The sequence below is a fragment of the Rhamphochromis sp. 'chilingali' genome, assembly GCF_963969265.1.
Source record: "Rhamphochromis sp. 'chilingali' genome assembly, chromosome: 4".
In the NCBI taxonomy this organism is placed as follows: Eukaryota; Metazoa; Chordata; class Actinopteri; order Cichliformes; family Cichlidae; genus Rhamphochromis; species Rhamphochromis sp. 'chilingali'.
The window spans coordinates 31,690,027-31,704,708 of NC_137948.1; the positions used below are offsets into that span (position 1 = coordinate 31,690,027).

Here is a 14,682-nt window from a genome sequence, read left to right on the forward strand (position 1 = left end):
GGAATAATGTGTTTAATGTTTCCAGCACCTTATTAAATCTTTGCCTCAAGAAATTAAGGCAGTTCTGAAGACAAAAAGGTGTCCAACCCATTACTGCTCAGGTCTTATGTGTCCTCTGAGAGTAAATGATGAAGTGTTTTAAGTCTTTTTTTTTTTTTTTTTTTTTTTTAAAAGGTTGCTGGTTACATGCACATAATTCAAAGCAGGCCCTCCAAGTGGTTATTTCTGTCCATTTTTACCATAAGACCTCAATCCTGACACAGCGTGTGATACAGTGGATGTGTGTATGAGTGTATGTGTGTGTGTCCACACAAGGGTCGTCTTCTGAATCATCCATTTTTCCACATATAGTTGCAGAAAATATGTTTGAGATATTAAGTTGTTTTCTTGGAACCAAAGGATAGATCACAGCACAGTCACATCCATTCCCAGTGTGTTGTGAGATACACATCTATCGCACACCTGCTGCATTAGAGGTTCGGACGTCTGAACTATGTCTTACTGAAAGAGTGACCCACCAGGGAGCCACTCAAAGAGCAGCCAACAAGCACTCCAGAGGGTCACTCTGATATAATTTCACTTTCATCAGATCATGTGAAAGCTCGTACCCAAAGTGCTTCCTTTATTGATATTAAAACACTGTGGCTATAAATCAAAAGCAACGCCTTTATAATGATCCCAAGGCCATCACAGTACATGACACTGCTGTGAATTTATCTTCACCGGCTCCTCTTAACCCCCCACTTGAACCACTCATCAATATTACAGAGTACTTTGAAGACCTTAAGACCAGGATAAAGAAGATGAAAGTAAAAAGTTTCTTTGAAAAACTCCGAAACTGATTGTCTTGAACAAAAACAAAGATCAATTAAATTATTCTCAAAACAAGGATAAAGAAACATTCAATTCAAAATAAAGACAGCACAGTCTTTAATGTTAAAGTAACATTAATGAAACTCTAAACTTTTGGGTAACGTCTCATCTTATAGGATTTAAAATCCTTCCCTGAGCCTGGTTCCACTGGAGGTTACTTCCTGTTAAAAGGGGGTTCTTCCTCCCCACTGTTGCCAAGTGCTTGCTCAAAGACTATTGGGGTTTTCTCTCTAATATTAAAGAGTTTTATTTTATTGCCTTGAGGTAGCTATTGTTGTAAACTGACTCCATATAATATGAATCTAAAAGCTTCCTAAATAACCATCCTAATAACTTTGGAAACAATTCTCATAATTTGGCAATAACTTGAAATATGAGTTCGGTAAAAAAAAAAATTTCAGTTGTATTTCAGTTCATAGTTAAAGCTGTGGGGGACACGAGGTCTCCACCACCCCTCACAGCTATCTACTGTGGATGAACCTGACCTCTGCTTGTTGCACCATCAGTGCAACACAGACCGATTGAGCTCTGCTGCCAAAACGACTGATGAGAAAATCCTTCATAACTTGTGCAGTAACTCTCTACATTGCACAGAGAATCTGTTCTTTCATGTTCATTTTCTTTCACCATGAAATGTCACAGATATTGACACACACTAAGCTACTTCATTACGCAGCACCGATCATGACACTGTCAAACTGAGCCACTTTAATGTAATCGAGTACCGACTGTACTCTGCCATTTCTCTGTTTTAACTTTGTTGGTTTTGAAATATTTTACATTGTTATTTATTATCCTGAAGTTATATAGCTGCAGACACTGGCTGTATATATCTATGATATAGTTATTATGCATATGTGCTGTGGCGGCTTTAGCTTTTATTTGCCCCCACAGCCCATGGCCCAGTGTTTTAGATTAAAATCTTGTTATACTACACCTACAATTAGAATACGGAAATACAGTCTTCACTTTATTTATTCATGAAATAAAGAAAGCATAGTGTAATAAATGCTAAAATAAATAAAGCTTTTGCATGGTGACCTGCTGAAACAGAGTTCATTGTAGAGCTTTGAATTCTTTGACCCCAGCAGTTATAATTCTCCCTCAGACATCACAAACAGTTCATTTGTGCAGGAGAAACAATGGAGTCTGGAGTATTTTCCTGTCTATATTTTAAATTACGCACTTTTTGGAGTCTATTTGACAGTTTTTGTTCCCTGTTGTGATATGCAGCAACAACATTTCAATGGAAGGAAGCAGAGGAAGTGGAGGAATCTACAAACCCATTGGGCTATGTGAGTGTTTTTGCTGAATTTAAACAGTTTCAACGATTTGACATATTTTAAAAGCTGACAAGGTGAGAATCAGGTTAACTAACAATGAGGAACTTCTTATTTATAAGACTGTGTGGATCTACTGGCATTTTCACAGCTGCAAGTCTCATTATCCGTCCAAGCAAAAACTGATACAAAATATCCCGTAAATGAAATGCATCCTGTTATTTTTAGATTTCAATGATGATGGAGTTCCTTAGACTTCAGCAGGAAAATCAGATTCCATCTCACATATGTGCTGAAGATATGATTGACCTTTTCCTGGAGGAGAGCCAAAGCAGTGAGCTACTATAACACACACAAACACAGACGAGCCACCTCACACCAAATCTCTTTCTAGTGAGTTTGTGTGGAGATGCTGAGATAAAATCCTATGATGAAGAAGAAGCCAACCATCTTTTAAAACCGTAAAGACAAGAAAACAGAGAAGATTTGCAGTAATTTATACAATTATTATTATTTTCATTACGTTCACATGTTGAAACAAAACTGCACTTTTTGTGTTTTTTATTTCAGGTGTGAGCAGCGAACTGAGGGGCACTGAGTCGGGTGTGGGGCTTAAATAATGCTCACCACTGACTGAACCACTGATACGACACAGGATGGATCCATGCTTTCATTTTGTTTACACCAGATTTTGACCCTACCATCTGAATGTCGAAGCAGAAATAAAAACTCATCTTTTTCCACACTGTTCTCTGTAAGCTGCAGAGATGTCCGTGTGATAAAATCCCAGTAGATCAGCAGTTTCTTACTTACACCAGCCCGTCTGGCACCAACAGCAACGCCAAGTTCAAAGGCACTTAAATCATCTTTCTTTCTCATTCTGATGCTCGCTTTAACTTCAACCGTGTCTACATCCCTACATCCATTGACTTGCTGCCATGTGATTGGTTGATAAGATATGTGTGTTAATGAACGTTTGAACAGGTGTACCTAATGAACTGGCCACGAGTGTCGAAATCATAAAGGAGAACGAGACTCATCACACAGCCGATTACATTTATTCTTAACTAACAGAGACACGCTGCATTTTACTCTTGAAGTCCTTCAGTTTTACCTGACAGGACATTCAATTTGCAGTTTTGTTTTTCAGTTAGTTTTTGTTTTTTCGTTGCATTTTATTTGGTGTATTGTGTGGCTTTGGAAAGCACTGTAACACTGCACTTTGTAAGTGCTAAAAAAACAAACTTGATTACTGTTATTAATATTATTTTGAGCCATCTAATGGACGTGGTTAACCGGTTCATCAAACCCTGGAGCTGATCTGATTGTAAATCAGACAAACCATGGCTGGATTCATGGAGTGTAGATAAGTTACAGCTAGCTGGTGAACCTTTGCTAACCTGCTTGCTTGTGAACATCATTGGAGGCAAAATGCTATCTGACTGGAAGCTTTCTGTAAACAATCAGACTGGTAAAAATACTGAGTGCAACTCACATGCTTTCAATAGCTGCTTGATTTGATTCTGCAATTCTGGCTTTAGTAATATGTCTAAACATTAGACTCACAAAAACGTTCAGCTCCTGAATGAGCACAGGGTTTTTAAAGGGTTATTTTACTAATGCTTGCATCAGGACTGCATTTGCTTCTTGCCCCAGCTCTGTGTGTGTGTGTGTCCACAAACAATGTCTGTGGCCCGGCCTCTTCATAAGGAACTTCCTGTCGATCTGGTTAACCCTTTATTAAGGATTTAAATGTTGCTTAGATTGTAAATAAAATGATGAACTGCAGGAAATTGCTGTACAATCAAAAACTGCCTAGCAGGTTCATTTACAGGTTACATTAAGATTAATTATTTAGCTGATGTTGTTTGTTAGGAGGGAAAAAAAGCAAATACAACCTTCCTGCAAGCAAGCAAGAAATAAACCTTTAAAAACACTGAAACAGTAATATGTAAAAAATCCTCAGTTGGTCATTTCACTAGTATAACTGTGTTGTACTGTGTTCACTTCTAAAAAATTGTATTTCTTTTCCTAAGCAGCTTAGGCTAATGTTATAGTAGTTAAAAAGCCTGACCATCCTCCATTCTTTTTGTGCAGGATAGTGCTGCCTTCAGGGCTTTTTCTCTAAAAAGCTTTGTTTCATTTGGTACTACTTTCAGCTTGGTTTGGTGTGTGCATAAACTACCTGACTAGGTTTGTGAAAGATCACAGTTTGGGTCAAAATAGAGCTTTTGAACAACATTAACCACATCTCAGACAAGCTGCCCAGCAGAAAGCTTGGAGGGTAAAGTACTCCAGTATGTGCCAGACAGTGACCCAGTGGTAACTCAACAAAAATGTGGCAAGAAATGGGGATTTTTCATCCTCACCTGGTGTTTGGAAAAACTCCAACAAAGCCCAAGGACTCTGAAAGAAACCTTTAAACCGCTACTCCCCATTAAAGATGTATCAAGATGCATCAGTGAATAAAACAATAATGGTTAGGAAACACTCTGCAAGTATCCACTACTGTCATAACTGAGTAATGTACCAATGTTAAGCTAAGAAAAACATGGACACAAAGCCTGAAAGAAGCCATTCAGTCCATTTCTAGGATCACAGAAGAGTAGATTTCATGAGCTACCCAAGATGCTCTGCTGCTGTCACAGCTCATGCTATGACCTGAAAATTGAAAATAAGCAGTCTGTTTTTGCATCACACGCTGTACTCAGCATGAATGAAATCTGCTGTTCTGGAGTGAGAACTTTGAAGGACTAATAATGTTGTTTATGACATTACAGACGGTGTCTGGAACATGGATGCACCAGTGAAAGAAGCCCAACTGACTCCATACATGGAGTGTTGTATGGCTCAGTCATTGTTACAGGAAAAATGTTCCTATGTTTCTTTACCTTCTTTTAAATGTGCAAGCATGCTCTTTTGTCTATGGTTAGATTAGTTTAGAATTATCCTTTTAGACTTTCTCAGCAAAGACATACTGTTTTGGGACATATTGTTTTAGATTGTTTTATCTCTCACAGCCTTCTCCCAGCTCTCTGCTGACGAGACTAGCGCCACATATGGAGTTGTTTATTTTATTTGTTTTGTATTTTCTTATCCTGTTCTCACTGTCTTTCCTATAAAAATTACCAAGCCACTGTGCATGGTGTGAGTTGTTCTTAGCAGCTCACCCGTGTACACGTTTGATAAAGAAAGTAACTTTGTCTCATTGTGTCTTTATTTCTCCTGGGTTTTTTACAGAGTTTTCCCCCAACATTTCTTGGTCCTTCGAGCCGGAGCGCCTCCATCGTGTCCCATCTCCGTGACCAGTCCACGTTGCTCGTCTGTCGACAGCCCACACACCAGGTGTGTGGTCAAAGACCAAGGGCGTTAAATTCGAGTCTTGGCCAACGTTCTTAGAAAGCGACCCACGGTGGTGGGGCCCGATCGAGGTGGACCAGACCCGGCGACACTGACCAGGTAGATACAGACACACTGACACAATCTTGCGTAAAATCGTATTTTAAATTCAGGGAATTTAAAATAGCGAAAGTAGCTCGTCGCGACTGGAAGCTCCCCACTTCTGTGGGTTTAAAGTAGCTCGTCGGCTGGTAGCTTGGAGCTCGTCGACTGGAAGCTCCCCACTCTTGTGGGTTAGGTTTGGAGCTCTGAGTAGCTCCCCCAGCTGGGTCAAGGGAATAAGTAGCTCGTCTACAGAAAGACTGGCAGCTCCCCTTATTATAAGGGTTCCGATCGCGCGAATAAGTGTGAATGTGAATGTATGTGTGTATTGTTGTAACTAACGGAGCAAGCTGACTTTTCACGGTCCAATAAGAGACTGAGCCGCTCCTACTGTGTTTTTCTTTCACTGCTGTTCGCTGAAGTGCTGGTGGCTTGGGAGAACGGTCGAGTTCCGCCTCGTAAAGTTCACACCGCTTTTGGAAATAGTCCGAAAGTAGAAGGGCGTGTGAACAACCACTCTCATTCCTCATACCAGCGAAGGTGGATAGCAGCTGTATTGCCAGTGTATAAATAAATAAATAAAAATAAATAACTAAATAAATACATAAGTAAGATACACTAAATAATAAAAATTGAAAAATGGGGAATAAAACCTCTAAACCTCTTGCCAATAATGGGCAGTATACACAAAAGTTCATTAATGACGAACAATGGATAGAAAATAAATATCCAGGTGCAGGAAAAATCAGCGCAAGGAGATGGCGTAATCCTAAAAAGACGTCATGTCCTGGGTGGGAGGGTACGTGCAGCCCCGCAGCTTTAACACAGCTCAAAGATAGCTTATTAAAGGAAATAAGTGCAACCACAAATCTTAGAAAGAAAGGAAAACGCACAAATGAATTAACTTTCCTAGATGCATGGAAAAAAGAGCAACAGAGACGTGCTGAGAATAGAGAAAAGAGACAGAATAAAAAACAAAAGCAAAGCTGTGAGGCGCCTGAAGAAACGGCTGCAGCCCCTCCCCCCTATGTTACTGCCTCTGCATCAACTCCCAAGCAAACAGACAAAGATGCAGCTGTGAATAACCCTTACGGTTCAGTGCAGGCAGATTTAGCTAAAATGTCATTAACACAAGCACCTGAAGCAGATATAGGGGAAGATCATGTAGGCAGGGAAATATGGCCTGACCCCCCAAGCCCCCCAGGAGTATTTCCATTAATAAGTTCACCTAACCCCAGATATGGTCAGCCGATTGGACCTATGGGGCATCAAGACGCACACCCCACAATTCTTGTGTTTAGACCATGGTCACATGAGGATCGCAAAAATGTTCTTAAAGATGTCCCGCCCCTGCATGACGGTTTTGACACATGGAAGAGAGCAGTTGAAGCAATTAGGACTCAATGGTATTTAAACGGTCATGAAATGTACCAGGTACTTCAAGATCTTTTAGGTTTGAAGTTTGGCTCAGTGAAAGGCTCTTTCACTGGGGGGGCAATTAATAATCCTTTAGATTCTTTAGTGGTCGGCAACGGACCACAACCCCTGCGTGCAGGTGACCCTGAATTAGAAGGCCAACTACATAACTTCTATGAACGTGTGAAACTACAGCTGGCCCCCAAGCCAAACTACAATAAAATAGGAGAGGTAAAACAGAAAGAAAATGAAACTGCATCAGACTTTTTAGACCGCCTGCGCCCAGTTTTTAGGCAGCATTCAGGTTTAGATTATGCCGATGGCGATGCAACGCCATTCCAGCAGCAATTAAAAAATGCGTTTCTAAATGGCCTGCTCCCACCAATCAGAGCACATGTAGAGAAACATTGGGTCACAATGAACACTGGCAACTTGCCAGATGCCCTGTTACATGCTGAACACGCCACAAAAGTGCACAAACAGAAAAATAAGGCTGACGTCTTCACCATAGATTCAGAGACAGGTTTCCTTGCATTTTCGGGAGGCTATCAGAGACAGAAAGGGAAGCAAGGTAATCGACAGCAAGGCCGCAGACACAGAAACAGAGACAGCAGATATGAAAGAGACAATGCCTGTTTCAACTGTGGAAAACGAGGTCACTTTGAACGAGAGTGCAGAAGTAAGCCACAGACACATAATAGTAGGAGGAACAATGACAGGCAAAACAGTGGCGAATCTATGGAGAACAATGACATGTGACTAGAAAACACACAAGATATGAACATTGATGAGGGAGGGGAAGTTTTTAACATAGAACAATTGCTATTAGGGTCAGAATACAAACCAATGCTGCTAATTCATGTGAACGGGCAACCAATCCAAATGTTATGCGACACAGGAGCATGTAAAACGGTTTTGAGGCAGGCACCTAAGAACTTACAGTACTCAAAAGATACATTAGTTGTGAAGTCAGCCACAGGCCTCACCACTGTACAACAACTAACTGCCCCCTTAGAACTAATACATACAGAAAGTGGCCGCAGGTGCTTCATTAAATGCATATATGACCCGTCATGCCCAGTAAACCTTCTAGGAAGAGACGCTCTGACAAAACTCAGGATAGGCGTGATACCGGAAGAGAATGGCATGATTGCTGAATGCATGCTAAATGACAACACTCCAGAGCCAGATAGCATTAACACGGCACACAGCAGCAACGTGTGTCTCTCTCAAGGCCACGGTGTCCCACATTATTACTGGACTCTCGAACTGCCAGAGCTCACAAAACTACACAATGTGGCCCGCAAATATACACCCCCCACATCCTATTTCCAGAAACCCACTGACTATCACAACACGTTGAGATTTAAACAAACTCCAGGCCCAGACCCACTTTACGATCAGCAAGTGTGGAAGCTAGGACAACAGAGTTTGACTTTACAACACCTGTATGTCACAAAGTCGGGAAATGCAGTGTGCTCAGTAATCCAATCAGCAGCCGTGAAGGCTTTGAACCGCATGCCTAAGCCACACGTGTCTGTAGCGCATAACTATCATTCAGACTGGAAGGATTTAGGAAATGTGTTAGCCAGGGTTGAAGCAGACACTTATGAAAAAACGGAAGACACTCATGAAGGCTGGCTGCAAGGCCGCCGGACAGGGTGTTTCCGATACACACTGGGTTGGCTGGTCGCAGTCAGGCCCGCTGTACACCTAGCCGATGCCGCTGAAACACATGCACAATTAACTGAATGACATCAGGCAGCACTAGCTCAGCTGCCTAAAACTCTCTGGTCTACAGGCCCTGCTGATGTCGGCCTTATAAAAAATGCAGATGAAGTAAGAGTAAAACCTCTCTCAAAACACAGACCACTGATATCTCAATACCCACTCACTACTGAGGCTAGACATGGCATTCGCCCAGTGATAGCAGACATGGAAAAGGCAGGAATTTTAATAAAAACAAAGACAGCCACCTGTAACACTCCTATCTTTCCTGTTAAAAAAGCTATCACGGGTGCATACCGTCTAGTACATGACCTGAGAGCTATAAACGAAGTGACTGAACAAATCCCACCTGTGGTTGCTAATCCACACACTATTTTAAATCAGGTCACACCGAAAGAACAGTGGTTCTCAGTAATCGACCTTTCAAACGCTTTTTTCTCAGTTCCACTACATCCAGACTCACAGCCATTGTTTGGCTTCACCTTTGAGGGTCAGAGGTACACATACACTCGTTTGCCCCAGGGTTTCCAGAATAGCCCAACCCTCTATGCAGAAGCACTGAAGAAGTCAATGTCTAGCTGTAAGCTCCCACAGCTAGGTCAATACTTGCTGTATGTAGATGACATTTTAATAACCGGTCACACACAGCAGGCGTGCAAAGACAACACACTTGCTGTGCTACAGCATTTGGCTGAACAGGGCCACAAAGTCTCAAAACACAAACTGCAGCTGTGGAGTGATAACGTCACATATCTCGGACACACACTCACAGGCCAGGGCAAAACACTGCTGGGAACCAGAAAGCTGGCAGTGCAAAACATACCCAAACCTAAAACAAAACAACAGATGATGAGTTTTTTAGGTTTGTGTAATTTCTGTAGAGCTTGGATTCCAGAGTATGCACTAACAGTTCAGCCACTCCAAGACATGATTTATGGCAAAAACCTCGCTTTGCGAGATACAATAACGTGGACGGTAGAGGCAGACACAGCATTTACTAACCTAAAGGTGGCTTTACAAACAAATGTAGTCCTGGCCCTGCCTGATTATGACAAGCCTTTCGTGCTGCATGTTGATGGGGGGGCCGGCTACATGAAGGCAGTTCTGACACAGGCTTTTGGTGACAAACAGCGCCCTCTGGCATTCTACTCGTGTAAGTTAGACGCTGTAGTTTCGGGCCTGCCGACTTGCGTCCAAAGCTGTGCAGCGGCCACAGAAGCAGTAAAGAAGTCAGCAGACATTGTCTTAGGGCACAAACTAGTTATGAAGGTCCCGCATGCTGTCACATCTATACTGCTGCAAGCCAATCTCTCTTACCTGACTCATGCCAGACAGCTATCGTATGTAGGCATTTTACTATCACAGTCTCACATCACACTGGAAAAATGTGGCACACTGAATCCAGGGACTCTAGTGAGCACACCAGCTGATGGAGATGTGCACAACTGCCATGCAGAATTAGACAAAGACACCAAACCCCGCCCTGACATCCATGCTGAGCCACAAGCTGGTTTTACTGATGTCTTTGCGGACGGATCGGCCTCTAAAGACAACACAGGCCGTAATTGTGTAGGTTACGCAGTAACCACAGACAGTAGAATAATAGAAGCAAAACCACTTTCTTCTTCATATTCTGCACAGAGCGCTGAGCTGATAGCTGTTATTCGTGCATGTGAAATACACAAAGATAAACAAATAAACGTTTATACAGACAGCCAGTATGTTTTCTCTGCTGTGCATCATTTTGCAAAGCTCTGGCAAAACAGAGGAATGATTACATCAACCGGTAAACCAGTCCAGCATGGCAGCCTCTTACAACGACTGCTGACTGTAATAAATTTACCGCAACAACTTGCATTGTGTAAATGTGCAGCACACAAAACTGATAGCTCTTTTATTACTACAGGCAACAATTTTGCTGACAGTGCCGCAAAACAGGCGGCACAAAAGACAAACATGACACTGATGGCAGTAAACACGCATCAGATTCCACTGGATGTATTGCAAAGTGAACAAAAAGCAGCAAGCACAGCAGAGCAGGCAAAATGGCTAAAACACGGTGCAGTTCTGACAAACGACTTAATGATGTGTTATGGCAAGCCAGTGTTGCCAAAATCGCTCCACAAGATGGCGGCATTAGTGACTCATGGCTGTACGCATTTGTCATCGGGGGGAATGACCTGTATTGTCAACTCTCATTTTTACACTGTAAATTTTGAAACTTCAGCAAAACAATTTGTCAGAACGTGCATGACGTGTCAAAAATATAATGCTCAGGGTAACCTGCGACCAAGAAGAGGCCGTTTTCCAACTCCGCCTCATCCTTTTCACACAATTCATATGGATTTTATTGAACTAAGCGAATGTCAAGGGTCAAAATACGCCCTAGTGGTTATAGACGTGTTCTCAAAGTGGCCGGAAATCTATCCAGTAAAAAAGGCAGATGCAATTTCAGTAGCAAAGTGCCTGTGCAATCACTTCATACCCACATATGGCATCCCAGCTTTGATACGATCAGACAACGGCACTCATTTTGTAAATGATGTCATCACTAAAGTCTCTGAAGCACTCGGTTTCAGCATAAAACACCACTGTGCTTATCACCCTCAGAGCGCAGGCCTTGTAGAGAGAACTAACGGCACAATAAAACAAAGGCTCAGGAAATGCATGGCAGAAACAGGAAGGCCGTGGCCTGAATGTTTGGGTTTAGTGAAGATGTGGATGCGCTTAACGCAAGGCTCCCATAAACTAACTCCATTTGAAATCATTCATGGCAGGCCGTTTCCACTGCCTATTACCAGTCAACCAATAGACAAAGCAATCAGAGAAAACACATTAGCAGAATGGATGTCTACGCTGTTAGAAAACAAAGATACATAATCAACAACCTGATGATGTTTCTCCAGTGTCTTGCAGACTAAAGCCCGGTGACTGGGTTCTGATCAAGGTGCTCCAAAGGAAAAACTGGAGCACACCCAGGTGGGAGGGGCCATACCAAGTCCTCCTCACTACACCGACCGCTTGCAAAATTGCGGAACGACCATCCTGGGTCCATCAGAGTCACTGCAGGCGAGTCAGTGAAGCCATCTAAACACAGCTGACGGCAGGCTTGCCTACTTGTTGTGATCTCGCCCGGTGGAGGGGTCAGCTTTCCTGGCCGGGGGGTCTACTCGCGACAGGAGGGTGTGTTCCGTCGTCATGAGGTGGTGGCTCTTATCAACTGCAGCGGCCCTGACCATGGCCGGGCTCCTCACCTTTGCTTCCGTGAGGGACAACAAGTCACGCTATATGGAGAAAAGGCAGACACTGTATGACAAAGGAAAGTACACCAAGTTTCCCCATGGCTACGCCACTAACTTCTGGTGGCAGTTTATGAACACTACAGCTCATTTGAATAACAAAACTGACTGCTATGCATGTACCCATATGCCCCTATCCTCACAGACGTCTGGCCTGTGGCCGTACAGCATACCTGAAGATCGCAGTTGGTGTCTGTTGGGCCTGGCAACACATCCAGGCTACGGTACTCTTTGGTCCAAAGCCAACTACAGCATCCCAGCAAAAGCAACCTGGAGGTCATCGTCACTCACAAATGTGAACTGTTCTGGACAGACCTACCTACTGACCTGGCCCCAAGTCTCAGACCCACTGCCTGATGTAATTCTACTGAACAAACTGAACGCATCACAACTGCCAGTATGTGTGATGAACAATGGATCGCGGGCAGTGGGGGAGCTGCCTACTCACCTATGTAAGTCCATATACACTTTCTGCCCACCAAGGAACGAGAGGAAGTGTATGACCTGTTCAATCAACGCCACCTGTGCCAGTAACACGACGCTGATGGGCCTAAACTGTCGCTCCGACTACAGCTACCGAATGCCACTACAAACAAAGACTCAGTACCAGACAGGATGTGCACGGACGGCACCCAGCAGCAGAGGAACCAGAGTTTTGGCTGACTGGTACTTCCTATGTGGCAACAAGGCTTATCTGTCACTCCCTGAAGGTTGGGGAGGTCTGTGCGCCCTGGTGGAATTATCAGATCACGTTTTCTTCATGCAAAGTGTTGCACATCACCCAAGCAGCCGGCAGAGACGTGAAGTGGACATCGCCTCCCCCAATTCTTTCGGCATTACCGTGGACACTGGAGTGCCGGGAGAGTTTCGCATCTGGGGAGGAGGAGTGAAATTCTTACAGAGCTTGATCCCCGGCATTGGAGTTGCCGAGGTGCGGGATCATGTGGAAATCAACCGATATGCTCTGCTACGACACATCAACTTGACTAAGACCCTGGGAACCGCCTTAGCAGGAGAACAGCAGGCCATCAGAACGATGGTGCTGCAGAACAGACTGACACTAGACCTGCTAACAGCGTCACAAGGAGGAGTTTGCAAGCTGATCGGGGAAACATGTTGCACTTTTATCCCTGATGGATACGAAACTGGAGGAGACATTTATGAAGCTTTGCAGAATTTGACCGCTCTGCAAAAATATGTCACTGACCACACACCTGGAGCAGCTACAGCACAAAGCTGGCTGGACTGGCTGTTCAGCGGTTCATGGCTGGCTGCTGTAGCAAAGCCATTTTTCCTTCTAGGTCTCATCATGATAGCACTGCTCATATTAGTGTTGTGTGTGTTGCCATGCCTAAGAGTAATGATTTCACAGATGATAACAACTACAATGACTGCTTATGTTGCCGTGCCTGAAGAAGAACAACATCCCGTTGCAATTCTGTTAGAGGAGAACTTGTACTAGCTGCTAATAAATGACGTGGTGATTAAAAATGACTTGTCAAGTGATCATGCACTGATTAAAACATTAGTAGGTTATGCAAGTTTTCATGCTTTTATTTTTTTGAAGTTTTGAGTTCTAAACAAAGTTTTTCATTTTAAATATAAAGTTTTCATGCTTTTATTTTTTTATTTTTTTTGAAGTCTTCAGTTTTAAACATAAAGTTTCCATTTTAAATATGAAGTTTTCATTATTTTACATATAAAGTTTTCAATTTAAGGTTTGCATCGTTTTAAGTATAAGGTTTCATGCTTGTATTTTTTTGAAGTTTTCATTTTATAATATAAGGTTTTCATCCTTGTATTTTTTGAAGTTTTCATTTTACATATTAGGTTTTCATCATTTTTAAATATAAACTTTTCATTTTATTTTTTCATCCTTTATTTTTTGTAGTTTTAGTTTTATTATTTTTTCGTTTACTATGATTTTCATTTACTATGTTTTTCTTTGTATTATTTTCTTTTGTTTTATTCTTTAGACCAAATGACTTCCATTTCTGCTATGCTGACATTTTGAGAATTTAAAAATTGCTTAAGATACTTAATAAATAACCTTCACAGACAATTGTTGTATACATTTAAAATAAGTTAAAACAGGAGGGAATGTTACAGGAAAAATGTTCCTATGTTTCTTTACCTTCTTTTAAATGTGCAAGCATGCCCTTTTGTCTATGGTTAGATTAGTTTAGAATTATCTTTTTAGACTTTCTCAGCAAAGACATACTGTTTTGGGACATATTGTTTTAGATTGTTTTATCTCTCACAGCCTTCTCCCAGCTCTCTGCTGACGAGACTAGCGCCACATATGGAGTTGTTTATTTTATTTGTTTTGTATTTTCTTATCCTGTTCTCACTGTCTTTCCTATAAAAATTACCAAGCCACTGTGCATGGTGTGAGTTGTTCTTAGCAGCTCACCCGTGTACACGTTTGATAAAGAAAGTAACTTTGTCTCATTGTGTCTTTATTTCTCCTGGGTTTTTTACAGAGTTTTCCCCCAACAGTCATCTTAGAGTAAAAATAGGATGGCAAATTGCTGGTTGTCTCATTGCACTGTGCTGAATTATTTATTTTTTGGCCTAACGCAACACCGTTGACTAACTGGTCACCTAGAGGTTGAGGGTATTGCATGCTCACCCCCTGGGTGACA

General features: G+C 42.3%; 1 protein-coding gene across 1 annotated transcript; it reads left to right on the plus strand.

Moving 5' to 3' along the window:
• The first annotated feature begins 5,505 nt into the window (after positions 1-5,505).
• On the plus strand, positions 5,506-13,670 carry LOC308394854 (uncharacterized protein). Its single transcript, XM_080879437.1, has 2 exons — positions 5,506-5,612; positions 11,645-13,670. The coding sequence occupies exon 2, from the start codon at positions 11,937-11,939 to the stop codon at positions 13,497-13,499; it is 1,563 nt and encodes a 520-aa protein (XP_080735563.1). The 5' UTR covers positions 5,506-5,612; positions 11,645-11,936; the 3' UTR covers positions 13,500-13,670.
• The last annotated feature ends 1,012 nt before the right edge of the window (positions 13,671-14,682 follow it).